Here is a 12,661-nt window from a genome sequence, read left to right on the forward strand (position 1 = left end):
ATGGTGATTGGATATCGCACTGCTGCGGAAGTAAGTCCTACACTATCGTGTATAGGGATTCATTGTATCGATGTCACTAACGACAGCGGCATCTTCTAGGAAGAAGCGGTGAAGATCAACGAGAAAAACAAACCGTTCAGAGATCCGGCCTTCGACAACTTGCCAGGTGGTAGTCAGATCGGAAATGGCATTTACTTAGGTGAGAACAAGCATAGCTTCTACTCACTCAAACCCCTCTTACCTAGGTACTTTGGACCTAACTCAGCTATAGGCTCCGAACCTGCGGGATGGCGAGGCTCGCCGATCAAGAAGAATTGGTACTGCGTATTCAAAGCAGATGAAGCCCGCTTCAATGCAGCCCCCAAACTATGGATCCCGCAATTTTGCACAAGCAAGAGTTGCTTCTGGGGAAGCTCGAAGACCAAGGACCTCTGGGGTTATGGCGAGAAAGTGATCGCCAAGTACATTGCAAACTTCGGCTTCAGTGCGAGTTCAACACTTCGCTTCTCGTACATTGAGGGACACGGGCAGATGCTGCAAATGGTCATCCCCACCAAAATGGCCAATGATAACACTCTGAATATTTACGCCAAGTGCTTTAAGACCAAGGCTGAGTTAATTGCCTATGAAGGCCACTCCGTCAACTTCGCGGGCTGGAACATCAAGGGAGACCGTGGAAGCCCTGGCTAAAGACTCTGAACATCGAGTGTAGTGGAAAAGACGGCTTCGGCGAAAGCATTCGCGGCATTGCGAGTATTTACCTACCTTACTCCAGAAATATTCATAATACACAGCCATGCCCCTAGACTGAATCATTTGATCAAGGTGTACTTGCTCGTTCGTGACTCTTTTCCACTCTCACAACTAAGTATAATCACTTTCTCTGATCCCATTCCGAAAGGTGTCTGTTTATGTAGTATTCTGAATCTTTGCTCGAGCTTACGTCTCCAGCGAAGCGTTTACTTCGGACTTAGGGCGGTCTCAATCTTAGCCCAATACTTTTTCCGTAGCATTCCTTGAATCCAGTAGTCTCCATTGGCATCGCGGCCCAAGATGGTAAAGATACTCATTAGAAACGCAGGAGTACCCGCCGTTATCAAATGCATGTGAACGCCAGTCGGCTTTGCCAACACACGAGAAGCAGGAGCATCAGATTGAGGAGCGACAGACGGACGTGACGCATGTTCGTCCTCCCAGAGTCCATCACAACCCATAGCGCTCATCATTTCGACGCCACTGCTAGCGGCAGTATCGTTGGATGAAGCCTCAGGAAGGCGCGCACGCTCGTTTTCAAAGAGCCCGTCACAACCAATCTCGTCAACCGCCGCGGCCGAGAAGTCAACATTGAAGAACTCGGCCTTGGTCCAGTTGGTACACACAACCATGTGCATGCCCGCATCGCCGAAGAGAGCAGGCAGTCCGGCTTTGCCGTTGCCCGACTTTTTCTTTTTGTTGGCGTTCTCAACAACCTCATCCCCATGTGCACGCCGCTGCAGCGCCAAGAGAGCTTCAACCTGCGGCCTCGTGCTAAGTTGCGCGATCGCCTCTCTGAGGGCCTTTGCAACGCGGCCAAAGCCCAGCTGATCGTTTCTGACAAGATCTCGCGTGGGTAGCAGGGCAGGAATAGGCAAGATTGCGTTACCAACCAGTGCTCCTTTCTCGGGCAATCGTCCTGCTTGTGCCAGAATGCCACGTAAACCCATCATGTTTAGTATAGCGATGGTTTTGCGGCTCTTGGAGGGATTGCGGATGCGTGAGCTAATGATTTTGCGTGTCCACCATGAACAGAGAATATCACCATCACTTAGAAACGTGGCTGGAGTTAACTGAGACTTGTGACCCTTCTCTGGCCCTTGAGGTCCCGACGAACTAGCATTCTCGGCGTCGAGAGCTTGGAGCGCGTCATTGCGCAAAGACCTGACATATGCTGCGGGCACACACACCGTCCTAAACTCCTCAGCCGCGTTTCTGTTCAGCAGCTTGTCGAGTGCTTGCCGAAGACCGAGCGTAACGAGTTGAACAATTCCAAGTTGTCGATCGATGTGCCGGTATTGTTCGGAAGGGGATGTAGAAGCTGCTGCTTTGCTTGCATCGTCCTTTGTTACCATTTTAGTTGGCTCAGGTGATATACCCAAAGATCCAAGAGGATCGGTCCCAATCAACGGAATGACCTCTTCATGGCGTCCCTGTAGAGTGAGAGACCATGCGTCAAAGAGATCTTTAAGTCCCATACAGTCCCACATGATATGAGAGAAGCCTAATGATACCAAAGTCGCGTCGTTGAACGTGGTGACTTGTAGGCCTATCATCGGTTTATCGTGATAGACATAGTCTTCGAAACAAGTAGGATCACTTGGGTGTCGCATCAAGGGGGAGAAGTCCACGCCATTGCCTGACTCCACCATCCAAGGAACAGAGGCGCCATGAGAGCCACCAGAAGATGATGGAACTCTGCTCCGAAGTCGAGATGCTAGTGGATGTTGCTTGATACTGATGTTGTTGTGACGGTTGTGATGAAAGGTGATTGCAGGCCGCTTCTCAGTGTATGTATCAGGCACATGCCAATACAGCTTATTCGAAGGCTATGGATTCAAGTTAGTCAAGTGCATCATAGGGGGGGACTCGTATTGCTACAGGGGACTTACACCGAGCCGCACCCTCCCGCCTAGCCTGCGCCAGCCATCCCGGCGGTCAAGCAATTTTTCCAGAGCTCTTCGTAGTTTGGCTGCATCCAGTTGGCGGTCGAAGCGCAGCATTACGTTGAGGACAGCATCGCGAGAGTGATGGTCCCAGTAGTCGACCGGGATAACCTTATCGGTCAAGACTGTAGGCGGAGCCAATCTCGCCACTTTGCGTCGAAGAATGGACATCTTTTCGCAAACTGATTGCAAACGAAGGACTCAAGCTTCAACTGCAGTGTCAAAAACGAAGAAGTAACGCAAATGGAGCGCTGTCTTCTTGATCTTCTCAATGTGGACAGCCACGACTGAGGTAAAGAACACGGTTGGAATTGAATACAGGCAACTGTGCGGTGAACAGGGGCGTCGCGACTTGTCTTGCGAGCGCTCCAATCGGCGCGTACCTGTGTGTTCCGAGATCTAGAAAGGGACGAAGGATCTAGTTGCATCTTCAGCGGCCCGGGCTCATCCTTCATGCAAGGCGAGGTAACATCGGTGAAACCCCACAATCTGTTTGATCACTGAATTGCCGTGTAAGCGGACAGTGCGAATCTGATAGAACCTAGAGAAGGGCGAAGGATCCCACGCTGACAGCTTGGCGAATGAGCTTCTGGAGGTCTTGGTCCTGTTCCAGATGTCGTAACCCCACACCGAGCTCGTGGTTCAGACGAACACGACCCGTGCCGAGACGGAGACGACCTCCGTCGGCCGTTGACTAGATCATACACGAAGATAAGACTACCAAGTGGATGAATTGACACACTGGGGACATAGCGCTAAGGATCAGGTGCTCCGCCTGGCTAGATGCTAACTCTTTATTCATTCAAGTCTCCGTTCCATCAGGCTTACGATAGTGAAGCCAGGCCCAAACAAGCATGTGAGAGCGATATTCCAAGACACTTCTCTACCAATCGACCATGCATCCCCCTTTACCCGCATCGAAGGCTGGAAAAATATGACCCAAGCGAACGCAGCGGCGGTGCCGATGTAGTAGTCATAGCGGAGAAAGTTAAATGCGCCTTCTGTCATCCCACTTACCTGGGTCTCAGTATCCCACTTCTGCGGCAGGAAAAAGTCGGCAGGTCGCAGCTGCGCATGTGGCGAATCTTGTGTAGGCTCCAGCTTGCCAATGGCAGCGGATACAATGGGTACGAGACCCAAGACATGGATCAAAGCGGAGACTACGGCGGTAGCTTTGTACAATCTTCGAAGAGCTGACATGTTACGGCTGAATTCGCCGTCCTCGGTAGTGCGTTCTTCCGATTTTCGTGCCGGGATGGCTCCCACCAAAGACACGGCAATCACCTGGACTAAGGCCATCCACGCTGGGAAGTTCTGCCAGACAGCTACAGCGACCTGTCGTGACTGGCCAGAGAGATGGTTGCTTGGCAGACACATAATCGCCGATGGGATTACAAGCCCAATTAGCACTGATGCCGGGATAGCTTTAATGGCAGCCATGGTCGGTAGTCTTGAATGCTTCCTAGGTGACTGAGAGAGCAGGGATACATAACAGTATATGGGCATGATGATGAAGTACCCTGCATACTGTATGGCAAGACCCCAGAGCGCGAAAGGAATCAGGTCCCTTGCGCGTCGCGTTCGTAAGCTCTCGACTAGCATGACAGTGAAAACGGCTATGAGAAGCCCCATCCAGTGCCACCCTAGCAGAGCCAAAGCCTGGGACGAGCCATCGACTGTAGGGATGATGCTGAACTGCAGGTTGGCGAGATACGAGTCCAGGGGCGGGACCCCGGTATAGACTGTCAGGAGGGGTGTTTTGTTGTCTGGGAGTAAGGGTGTTGCCGATGCTCGCCTATCGGTGAATAACTGAGCGTGGCCAGAGTTGATCATGAGATTTGAGACCGCATAGAGTCCAGCCAGTGTGATGAACGGAAATACAACGTGTATCGATGATGGAGCCATGATGGCGGTGTTGCTTGTCGATCAAGTGCTAAAGTGAGGGGAAATGGTGTGAACGGGAGACTGGACAATGATGTTGATGCAAAAGCTTCAAGATAGCTAAGCATGGGACACACAAATCAACGTTTATGTAGTAAGAGGATCAGCTTACTGTTTGAGACATGGTTCAATACGTGGCCTAGTCTACAAGTCCAACACCATCACCGCCTAAGACACACTCGTGGCTTGCTTGATCCTGCAAGGATACCCGTTGTTGGGCTTAGTGCTTCCATGGATGATCTGATAGGCACGATCCCCTGCTACTTCTGTGGGACCCGTCCGGCCCATCGTCTTGTTGAACTCGACGTAAGCGTCCGCACAGTCAAAGTCCCGCAGCACCATAGCTAAGATTACCTTCACCTCCAGCAAGGCTAATTCTTGGCCAATGCAGTTTCGCGGCCCTCGCTCAAACGGCCGCCACGCCTCCTTGTCCGCGGGGTACAGCTCGTCACCAGGAGAGGCCAGCCAGCGTTCCGGGACAAACTCATCCGGCCTCACCCAGTGCTCTGGTGCTCGATGGATAGCGTGATGCACACCCCAAAGCATGAAGCCTTCAAGATTCGTCTTGTCAGTTTCCGATACCGTGAAGCCTGGTCCAGACGCACGCGTACTGGACACGGGCGGGTACAGCCGGAGAGCCTCCTTGATAACGGCTGATGTATATGCCAGTCGATTGAGGAGCTGGGGGGCTTTGGCGATGCTATTTCCAGTCTCCTTTACGGTGCTGTCGGCTCCGAAGATATCGTTGTGCTCTTGGCGCGCTCTTGATAGAGCAGCTGGGTGAAGCGAAAGGAGATGGATAGAGTAGACCACCGCCGCGGCTGTCGTGTCATAGCCAGCGAAGAGAAAGAGCTTCATCTGTGAGACGGCGTATTGCTTGAATGTGGGATCCATAGTCATCTTCTGACCAGAATTTCCATTGTTCTTCTCCGAGAGTAGATAGGTTTCAAGCGCCAGGTCGACAACAGCCTTGCTTCTTCTTGGGACTGCCGTTGTCTTCTCGGGTCCGGAATCCCCAAGCTGAGCCTGAGATCGCATTGCAGCGAAGTGCGTCTCCAACTCGCTCGAGACATACCTATCCATCCTCCATCGATTGTAGCGATAGACCAAGTGCCTTATCGGATTGAACTTTCTGAAGAGATTTGTCTCATTGGGGGATGGGATCCAGTCGGCTTGACTGCGAAATGCTGACACAAGATCACAGCCCTGCCTCTGGGCATTCAAACGAGAACCTCTACAATATAAAGTTAGAACTATCATTGAACAGTGACAACATTTTTCTTGAGAAATTTTGGACTCACAATGTTGCGAGACAACTCATGTCCATAGTCAACCGCGACATAGTCTCAAACAACGAGAAGATCTTGCCGGTCGCTGCTCTCTCTCGCAGGATATCATGCAACACCAGCGTATTTTCAACGAGACCCGGTACCAGCGTCACAAGATGCGCCGCGTTGAATCCAGGATTGAAAACGCCCCGCCAGTACCGCCACTCATCTCCCTCCATCGTGACGAGACCATGGCTTCCGATGAGAGGCTTCAGGAATCCCAACACCCCCTCATGTTTAGGAAGTTGCGGCTCATGCGCCGTCACTCGAGCCTGATCGTGACTTGTCGTTATCACCATCAATGGTGGACCGGTCGGCCACAGGTCCAGGTAGAAGACAGCTGGGAGGTCAGGGTACACTCGCCTGATTTCGCCCGCCAGGTAGTGCCCGTGAAAATCGCTCGGAAGGGTTTTCGCAATCTTAGCCGCAAGCCCTAAATGACCGAGTAAGAAGTTATGAGGAGGCATTGGCAGGCCTTGTCGTTGAAGGCGCTGGAACATGCGGCGATGGTTGATGAGCTTCACGAGGAAGCGCAGTATGAGGATGGCTGCGACGAAGGCGGCAACTTGCGCAAAGGTCCAGGTGCGAAGCCTTGACAACCCCGCGACGCCATACTGGTGTTGCCAATGTTCGACTGTTGAGTTCATCGTGGATATCGCACGAACGAGCACGCGTTCTGAAACCGTTGTACCAGCTGTCGACGTTATTCAGAATCCTCAGCCTTCAACGTAACTGCCAGACTTCACTGCCAATGACAGAAGGGAAAGAAATCACATGCCGAAGCTCCTCGCTCTCACATCGAATTGCAAAGATTACCATTACATCATACAGGGCAACGAACTTCACGACAGTCTTTCCCCATTCAACTAGCTGAATGTGACACTGTGTCAGAAGGAAGCGAAAGTTTGATCTTTTCGGTCAGTTGTGAGCACTAAGCTGGAATTGGGTCTTCCGTAGGATTCCCGTTGGCCCGCTGGGAAGGATTTCCCGGCGCTGACGGCGTTGTAACCCTCCCCACTAGTGCCGGCCACTTCACCCCTGCAGAGACGAGAACCTGCAGAGATGAGCAGGGTGTTGCAGAAATACCAGCCTCACTTCTTGGCGCTTAGCAGCAGTTCTCACATAATCTTGTCTGATTGGGCTTCTTCTTGCTCGGCATACGGCTTTCGAGAGTCCGGACTATGGATAGCTCGCCCTGGCAGCGGGACTAAGTGGCAATTATGCTATCATCTGAGACAAGGCACTAGAGCACCCAGCTCGGTGAAAACCCGACTAAAGTAGGCTTAGGCAGAAACGTTTCATCCAGAAAGAAAAGAAGCGATGACGGGGCGAGTGCGATGTCGAAGCGAGACCAAGGCTCGGTAAAGAGATGTGTCAGATCTAGAGAGTATGTTCAAGAAAGCAGACGGATGTCGTAATCTACATGAACAAGGGAGAAAGAGAAGTTGATCGCAGGGCAGCTCTGGGTATCTTCTCGTGGATCTTAGTTTTAGAAGTAAGACGCCCAGAGCCATTCGTTTGTATCGGCGAATTATTACTTTCAAGAATAGTATGTTCATTCTCCGCCTGGTGAATTGATGTCTAGATGTTTCCAGCGACTAGTGTAATCTGCCATAATACCCAACAAGAAGAGCAAATATAGCCAAGAATGAAGCAATCACCCACACCGTTTTTCGACGTCTAGAAAGTTCTAAGTTGTACTGTTGAGTTCCAGCCTTTGTATATGCAATATCCCAATGCTGCCATATCGGATGTTTGCACATCCACCCGAAATGGATTTGGTTAAAGCTTTGAAGATGCCAAATCGTCAGCTTGTATTTTTAAACGATTGAGCAAGTGAAAGGGAAGTTATCGCGTGACTTACGGACATATCGAGCTGTTCCAGCCTCCATTCTGTATGTAGCCATTGTGACAAGTTTGCCAGACTTTGTCTAGCGACCTTCTCTGCACATCAGCCGTGTAACTTTGCTCGGCTTCTAGCTGAATCTCAACAGTACGGGCCTGTCCGCTCAGAACAAGCTTGAGGAAGTTCAGAGCATATCCAGTCACATTTTCACTTGCTAAAATGGCTGATGAGTGGCCGCTGACGGAGTTTGGCCCCAGAACCATGAAAAAGTTGGGGAATCCGTGAACTGCAGTGCTGAGGTACGCGCCAGGGCCTCCATTTGCCTGCCAGACATCGTGAAGAGATTTGCCGTTTTTCCCTTGCACTTTCAAGCGATGGAGGTAAGTCGAAGTCTCGAACCCATTTGCCAAGAGAATGACATCTGCGGGCTTCTGGATGGTTTCATTGTGGCACTTCTCTTCGATGGACTCCAAGCGCTCTTCTCCTGGTCGAGGACCTAATACAATGCCCTGGGGTTCGATTGAAACCAGAGGTCTGTCGGTAAGGTCAATATTGGGGAGACTCAAGCTTTCCAACCATCCACCGTCGACAATGATCCGCCGACATCCAACACCAAAGTGTGGTGTGAGCATGTCGTGATATCTAGGTGGCACCGTCTTCCGCAGGTGACTTGAGAGTCTTTTCTCAAACCACTGTCGCCGCTTCTTGCCGAACCAGCCCGTGCCGACATTGAGCCATGTTGATTCAGCGTACAGGAAGAGGCAAAGCCGAAGAAACAAGCCTAGTCCAGGTATGGTTCTAAGCAACGTGGAAACAACCTCCATCAAACGCGGAGGAGGTTTCTCAGGTCGAGCCATAACCCACGGCGGTCCCCTCATTAGCTGCGTGATTGACTTCGCAGCAATCTCTGGGCTTGCCAGTGCCGGAACGAGCTGCGCTGCAGTGCAGCCTGCCCCGATTACGACAACATCTTTTCCTGTCAGGGAAACATCCTCTTTCCACTGCGCGGTGTGAAAGACCTGTCCTCGGAAAGACTCAATTCCTGGGACATGCTGCGGCCAAAGATTGGGCTCGACAAGCTCACCGGCGCATGTAATTAGGATCTTACACCGGAGAGCCTCTTCTTCTGAAGTCTTGTCTTCGGGATTCAGACTGGTCACCTTGACTTCCCACTCGGCATCTTCATCAATCCATCGAGCACTTGACACCTCGGTGTTGAGCTGAATGTTGCTGTGGATATCAAACTTGTCGCAGACACCATCCAAGTACTGCTGGATCTCCTGGCCTGGAGGAAACAAGGTCGTCCACTCATAGTTTGGGGCGAAAGAATACGAGTAGAAAATCGCCGGGCTACATCAACAGTCAGATCCGACGTCACGATCAGAAAAGGCCAATCATCTCTGCCTCCCGACACACTGATTCCACTTACATATCGCAGGCTACGCCCGGGTATCTGTTGGCAAACCATGCCCCTCCGACACCGTTCTGTCTGTCGAATATTCGGAAGTCGTCAGTACCCAGCTTGGTCTTGAGCATACAACCCACGGCGATTCCAGATTCTCCTGCGCCGATAATGATAGTTGAGTAACTGTTTGGCATTGTGGTTAAGTCTGGCCTCTCACCCGTGGCCATCTGGATTTTCTTTGGACTTGCCCAACAGATTATGGCCACGATGTGATGATTCTTTCTTCCTTCACTTCGGAGGTCACCTCCGTTAACCTAGCGTTGCCTTATTTGGGCCTATGGATCATCAACAAATCCGGAGTGCCCTGGATTGGTCCTAGGCCCTGCAATCCTAGTCTGACACAGTGCAATCCAACATCATTATGGCGCGACTGACTTTGCGGGTCCATTTGGCTGTGCTCACAGTGCTTATGCCAAGTATCGTGATTCTGAATGCAGGGTTGCAGACTAGTCTCGTTGTCTTAGGCAGCAGAACCACTAGCATGGCCGCTGACACTAATCAGCAAGTGTAGCCATTACACATATCCACATGTACCCATGTCAGCTACTATCTTGGTAGACATCCTTACATCGACATCATCTAGCGATTTTTTGCACCGTGTGAATCGCGTCCCTTCCCCTACCAGGATTACCGAGTCCAGAACCGCTCCCATGGCTCATGTCAAGTACATATGACAGAGGTGGGTCGGACTTTCGGCAAAGAGGACATGAACCTGATTGGTAAGGCTGATAGCATCGTCGTACTCCCGAATCCTTCGAGACAGATGTGCTCCGTATGACTTCTAATGCCACTCGGGGCAATTCGGCCACTTTTGAAGCCGTTAACCCAGATCCGGTGGAATAGCATCCAAGCCTCTGGCAGGGAATACAATCCTTTACGGTCTGTGGGACACAGTGCTTCTTACTCGACAGCAAATGACCACAATCACATGCAGCCCGGGTGCCACTATGTATCATCCTTCAGCAAAGTCTGAGCAGCATGTGTGTAAGTCGTCAAGCTCAAGCCTCTGCGCGGCAGCACGAGAACTGGATCCACTGAAGTATTAGGAGACCACTGGAAATGGAGCTGGTTCTGGTTATCGAGGTGACTCGGCAACCTGCCAACATCACGAGCTTTCGAAATCCCACCATGGACGATCATGAGTTCCCATTCACTCATCAAATCAGATTGATTCTACTCAGGATCAGTTCCTGGCCCGTAGTTCACGCTTTCAAATACTTTGTGCTGGTTATCTTTGGTGTTTGCTTGTGCACCTACATCTTCACATCATGCCGTTTTGACCTTAGCAGCAAGAAGAACCGCCAATTCCGAGGAAATGAGCCACCTACCTTGGCATATTGGTTGCCATGGGTTGGGAATGGCATTCAGATGATCAGAGATCCTCATAAGTTCTATGAGGAAACGCTGTAAGTTTATTCTTGAGTACTATATGTTGAGTATATGGCCATCATGCTGATCGACGTTACCGTAACAAAAGTGCCAAACGACCAACAAAAGGACCGGTGACCATGCGTCTAGGTCCTATTTCCATGTACCTCGTAATGGGCGCCTCGAACATTCAAGCAATTTTTCGACAGTCTAGCAGTCTTTCGTTCGAGTTTATGCAGTTACGTATCGCACACAAGGTCAAAGGCCTTCCAGCCAGCGATGCCGCCCTTCTGGGGATGGACGACTCAGGGGCTGGTACTCTCAACCAGTCTGAGACCGGCGTTGTAGGGAAAGGGCGCATTTGGCACATACTTCATGGGATATACCTCAAGAACCTTACGGAAAAGTCAGCCGTAGACTTTCTGACGGCCAAATTTGTCTTCGAGTTTTCCGAACAGCTCAAGACTTGTCCAGAAGGCGCATCAGCCCCAGCGATTGTCGGCTTATACGACTTCCTACAGACGTACCAATTCGCTGCATCAACCATTACTTTAGTCGGTCCGCGAATTCTCCAAAAGGGCTCGTTGGAAGCCAAGACATTCTGGGACTACGATGCTGCCTTCATGACACTTATGCAGGGGCTGCCAAAGCTAGTGTGTCGCAAAGGCTGGGCAGCGCGCGACCGCACTCTTGAAGCCACCAAAGACTGGCTGGCGGCAGCAACTGCTGGTTGTCCCCCAGACAGCGATGCTGATTGGGAAGAGAACTTTGGTCACAGGCTTGTGCGTGAGCGAAATGCTGCACTTGTTGATTACGGTATCAGCTTCGAAGGACGTGCAGCAATGCATATGGGCCTCATTTGGGCGTGAGTGGTGTCTCTTCCTATCTCTCCTGACCCCCGATATTTTCCTGTTGTTTTCTCCCATGGTCATCTGCTAACTTCTGCCGTTGAACAGCATCAATGCTAACGCCGTTCCCATGACCGCATACATGTTATTCGAGATGGTCCGAGACCCGCAACTCCTCTCAAGAATCCGCGCCGAGGTGAAGACTGCCATGGTCGTCGGTACAAATATGACATCAGTACTCGATATCGATATCACAAAGCTAGCGGCTCTGCCTTTGCTGAACTCCGTATACAACGAATGTCTGCGTCTGCGCTCGAGCATCCCCATCTCGCGGCGTCTGCGGCAAGACATCGAGATTGACGGATATACGCTCAAGAAGGACAACTTCATCCTGGCACCCAGTTGGCTATCACACATCGACGAGGCAGTATGGGCGTTCCCAGGCCACCCGGCACGCGACTTTTGGGCCGAGCGTTTCTTGCAGCCAGAAATGCGCAAAGTCAAGCTGGGTGACTACTGTCCGTATGGTGGTGGGAGCGTCATCTGCCCTGGGAGATTCTTCGCCAAGCATGAGATTCTAGCGGCGGTTGCGATGATGGTCACCACTTTCGACATGGAGTTTGTGCGCTGGTCGCGTTTAGATGGTTCACCAGCGAGCAGAGGTCCGGGCATGGAGGGGGCGGAGTGTCGAGGTGTCGTAAGTCTTGATAGAGATGCTACGGTGAAGATCCAGAAGCGGAAGCTGGTATAAAAGGCATGTCGTATTACTTAAGTGTAAACAGTCGGCTATCTGATTACTGAACATACATGTATTCTCTTGATCTAGAATCTGAAGCACCAAAATCCAGTGCGACTTAATCCATTGTCCGCCGATGCATCGTCTGATGCCTCAAAGATACGAGATGGCAGATATGATTGCGATCGAAGTACGCACAGGGTTGACCCTTGTTCCCGTGACTCCTCAGTTTCAATTATCTTCGCCCATGTATCATCTTCCATCTTCTTGTGAGAAAACAGCACATCAAACAAACTTTGGAATGCTCTGATGATTTAAGGTTACGGCAGTCCTAGCGTCCGGCTGTCTCAGCTTCTTACATTACCATCCGGTCACGACCAACAGATCGTCGACTCCATGAGCTTAAATGCTAGCAAATTCCCATGACCCT

General features: G+C 51.1%; 7 protein-coding genes across 7 annotated transcripts; 2 read left to right on the forward strand and 5 right to left on the reverse strand.

Moving 5' to 3' along the window:
• Positions 1 to 690, forward strand: CPAR01_06963 (uncharacterized protein; the record flags this gene model as incomplete). Its single annotated transcript, XM_060491234.1, has 3 exons — positions 1 to 30; positions 100 to 199; positions 272 to 690. 3 exons carry the CDS (start codon positions 1 to 3, stop codon positions 688 to 690), a joined length of 549 nt encoding a protein of 182 aa, XP_060350108.1.
• A 269-nt stretch (positions 691 to 959) lies between these two features.
• CPAR01_06964 (uncharacterized protein) lies at positions 960 to 2,870 on the reverse strand (the record flags this gene model as incomplete). Its single annotated transcript, XM_060491235.1, has 2 exons — positions 960 to 2,582; positions 2,646 to 2,870. The coding sequence occupies 2 exons, from the start codon at positions 2,868 to 2,870 to the stop codon at positions 960 to 962; spliced, it is 1,848 nt and encodes a 615-aa protein (XP_060350109.1).
• A 370-nt stretch (positions 2,871 to 3,240) lies between these two features.
• On the reverse strand, positions 3,241 to 4,604 carry CPAR01_06965 (uncharacterized protein; the record flags this gene model as incomplete). Its single annotated transcript, XM_060491236.1, has 2 exons — positions 3,241 to 3,393; positions 3,717 to 4,604. 2 exons carry the CDS (start codon positions 4,602 to 4,604, stop codon positions 3,241 to 3,243), a joined length of 1,041 nt encoding a protein of 346 aa, XP_060350110.1.
• Positions 4,605 to 4,808: 204 nt separating this feature from the next.
• Positions 4,809 to 6,615, reverse strand: CPAR01_06966 (AflN/verA/monooxygenase; the record flags this gene model as incomplete). Its single annotated transcript, XM_060491237.1, has 2 exons — positions 4,809 to 5,874; positions 5,942 to 6,615. The coding sequence occupies 2 exons, from the start codon at positions 6,613 to 6,615 to the stop codon at positions 4,809 to 4,811; spliced, it is 1,740 nt and encodes a 579-aa protein (XP_060350111.1).
• Positions 6,616 to 7,566: 951 nt separating this feature from the next.
• CPAR01_06967 (uncharacterized protein) lies at positions 7,567 to 7,731 on the reverse strand (the record flags this gene model as incomplete). Its single annotated transcript, XM_060491238.1, has 1 exon — positions 7,567 to 7,731. The coding sequence occupies one exon, from the start codon at positions 7,729 to 7,731 to the stop codon at positions 7,567 to 7,569; it is 165 nt and encodes a 54-aa protein (XP_060350112.1).
• A 97-nt stretch (positions 7,732 to 7,828) lies between these two features.
• On the reverse strand, positions 7,829 to 9,446 carry CPAR01_06968 (uncharacterized protein; the record flags this gene model as incomplete). Its single annotated transcript, XM_060491239.1, has 2 exons — positions 7,829 to 9,164; positions 9,244 to 9,446. 2 exons carry the CDS (start codon positions 9,444 to 9,446, stop codon positions 7,829 to 7,831), a joined length of 1,539 nt encoding a protein of 512 aa, XP_060350113.1.
• Positions 9,447 to 10,338: 892 nt separating this feature from the next.
• On the forward strand, positions 10,339 to 12,246 carry CPAR01_06969 (uncharacterized protein; the record flags this gene model as incomplete). The annotated part of the gene is made up of 3 exons (XM_060491240.1): positions 10,339 to 10,685; positions 10,757 to 11,512; positions 11,604 to 12,246. 3 exons carry the CDS (start codon positions 10,339 to 10,341, stop codon positions 12,244 to 12,246), a joined length of 1,746 nt encoding a protein of 581 aa, XP_060350114.1.
• Between the last annotated feature and the right edge of the window lie 415 nt (positions 12,247 to 12,661).

The sequence above is a fragment of the Colletotrichum paranaense genome, assembly GCF_030867605.1.
Source record: "Colletotrichum paranaense strain IMI 384185 chromosome Unknown Scaffold_5.1, whole genome shotgun sequence".
In the NCBI taxonomy this organism is placed as follows: domain Eukaryota; kingdom Fungi; phylum Ascomycota; class Sordariomycetes; order Glomerellales; family Glomerellaceae; genus Colletotrichum; species Colletotrichum paranaense.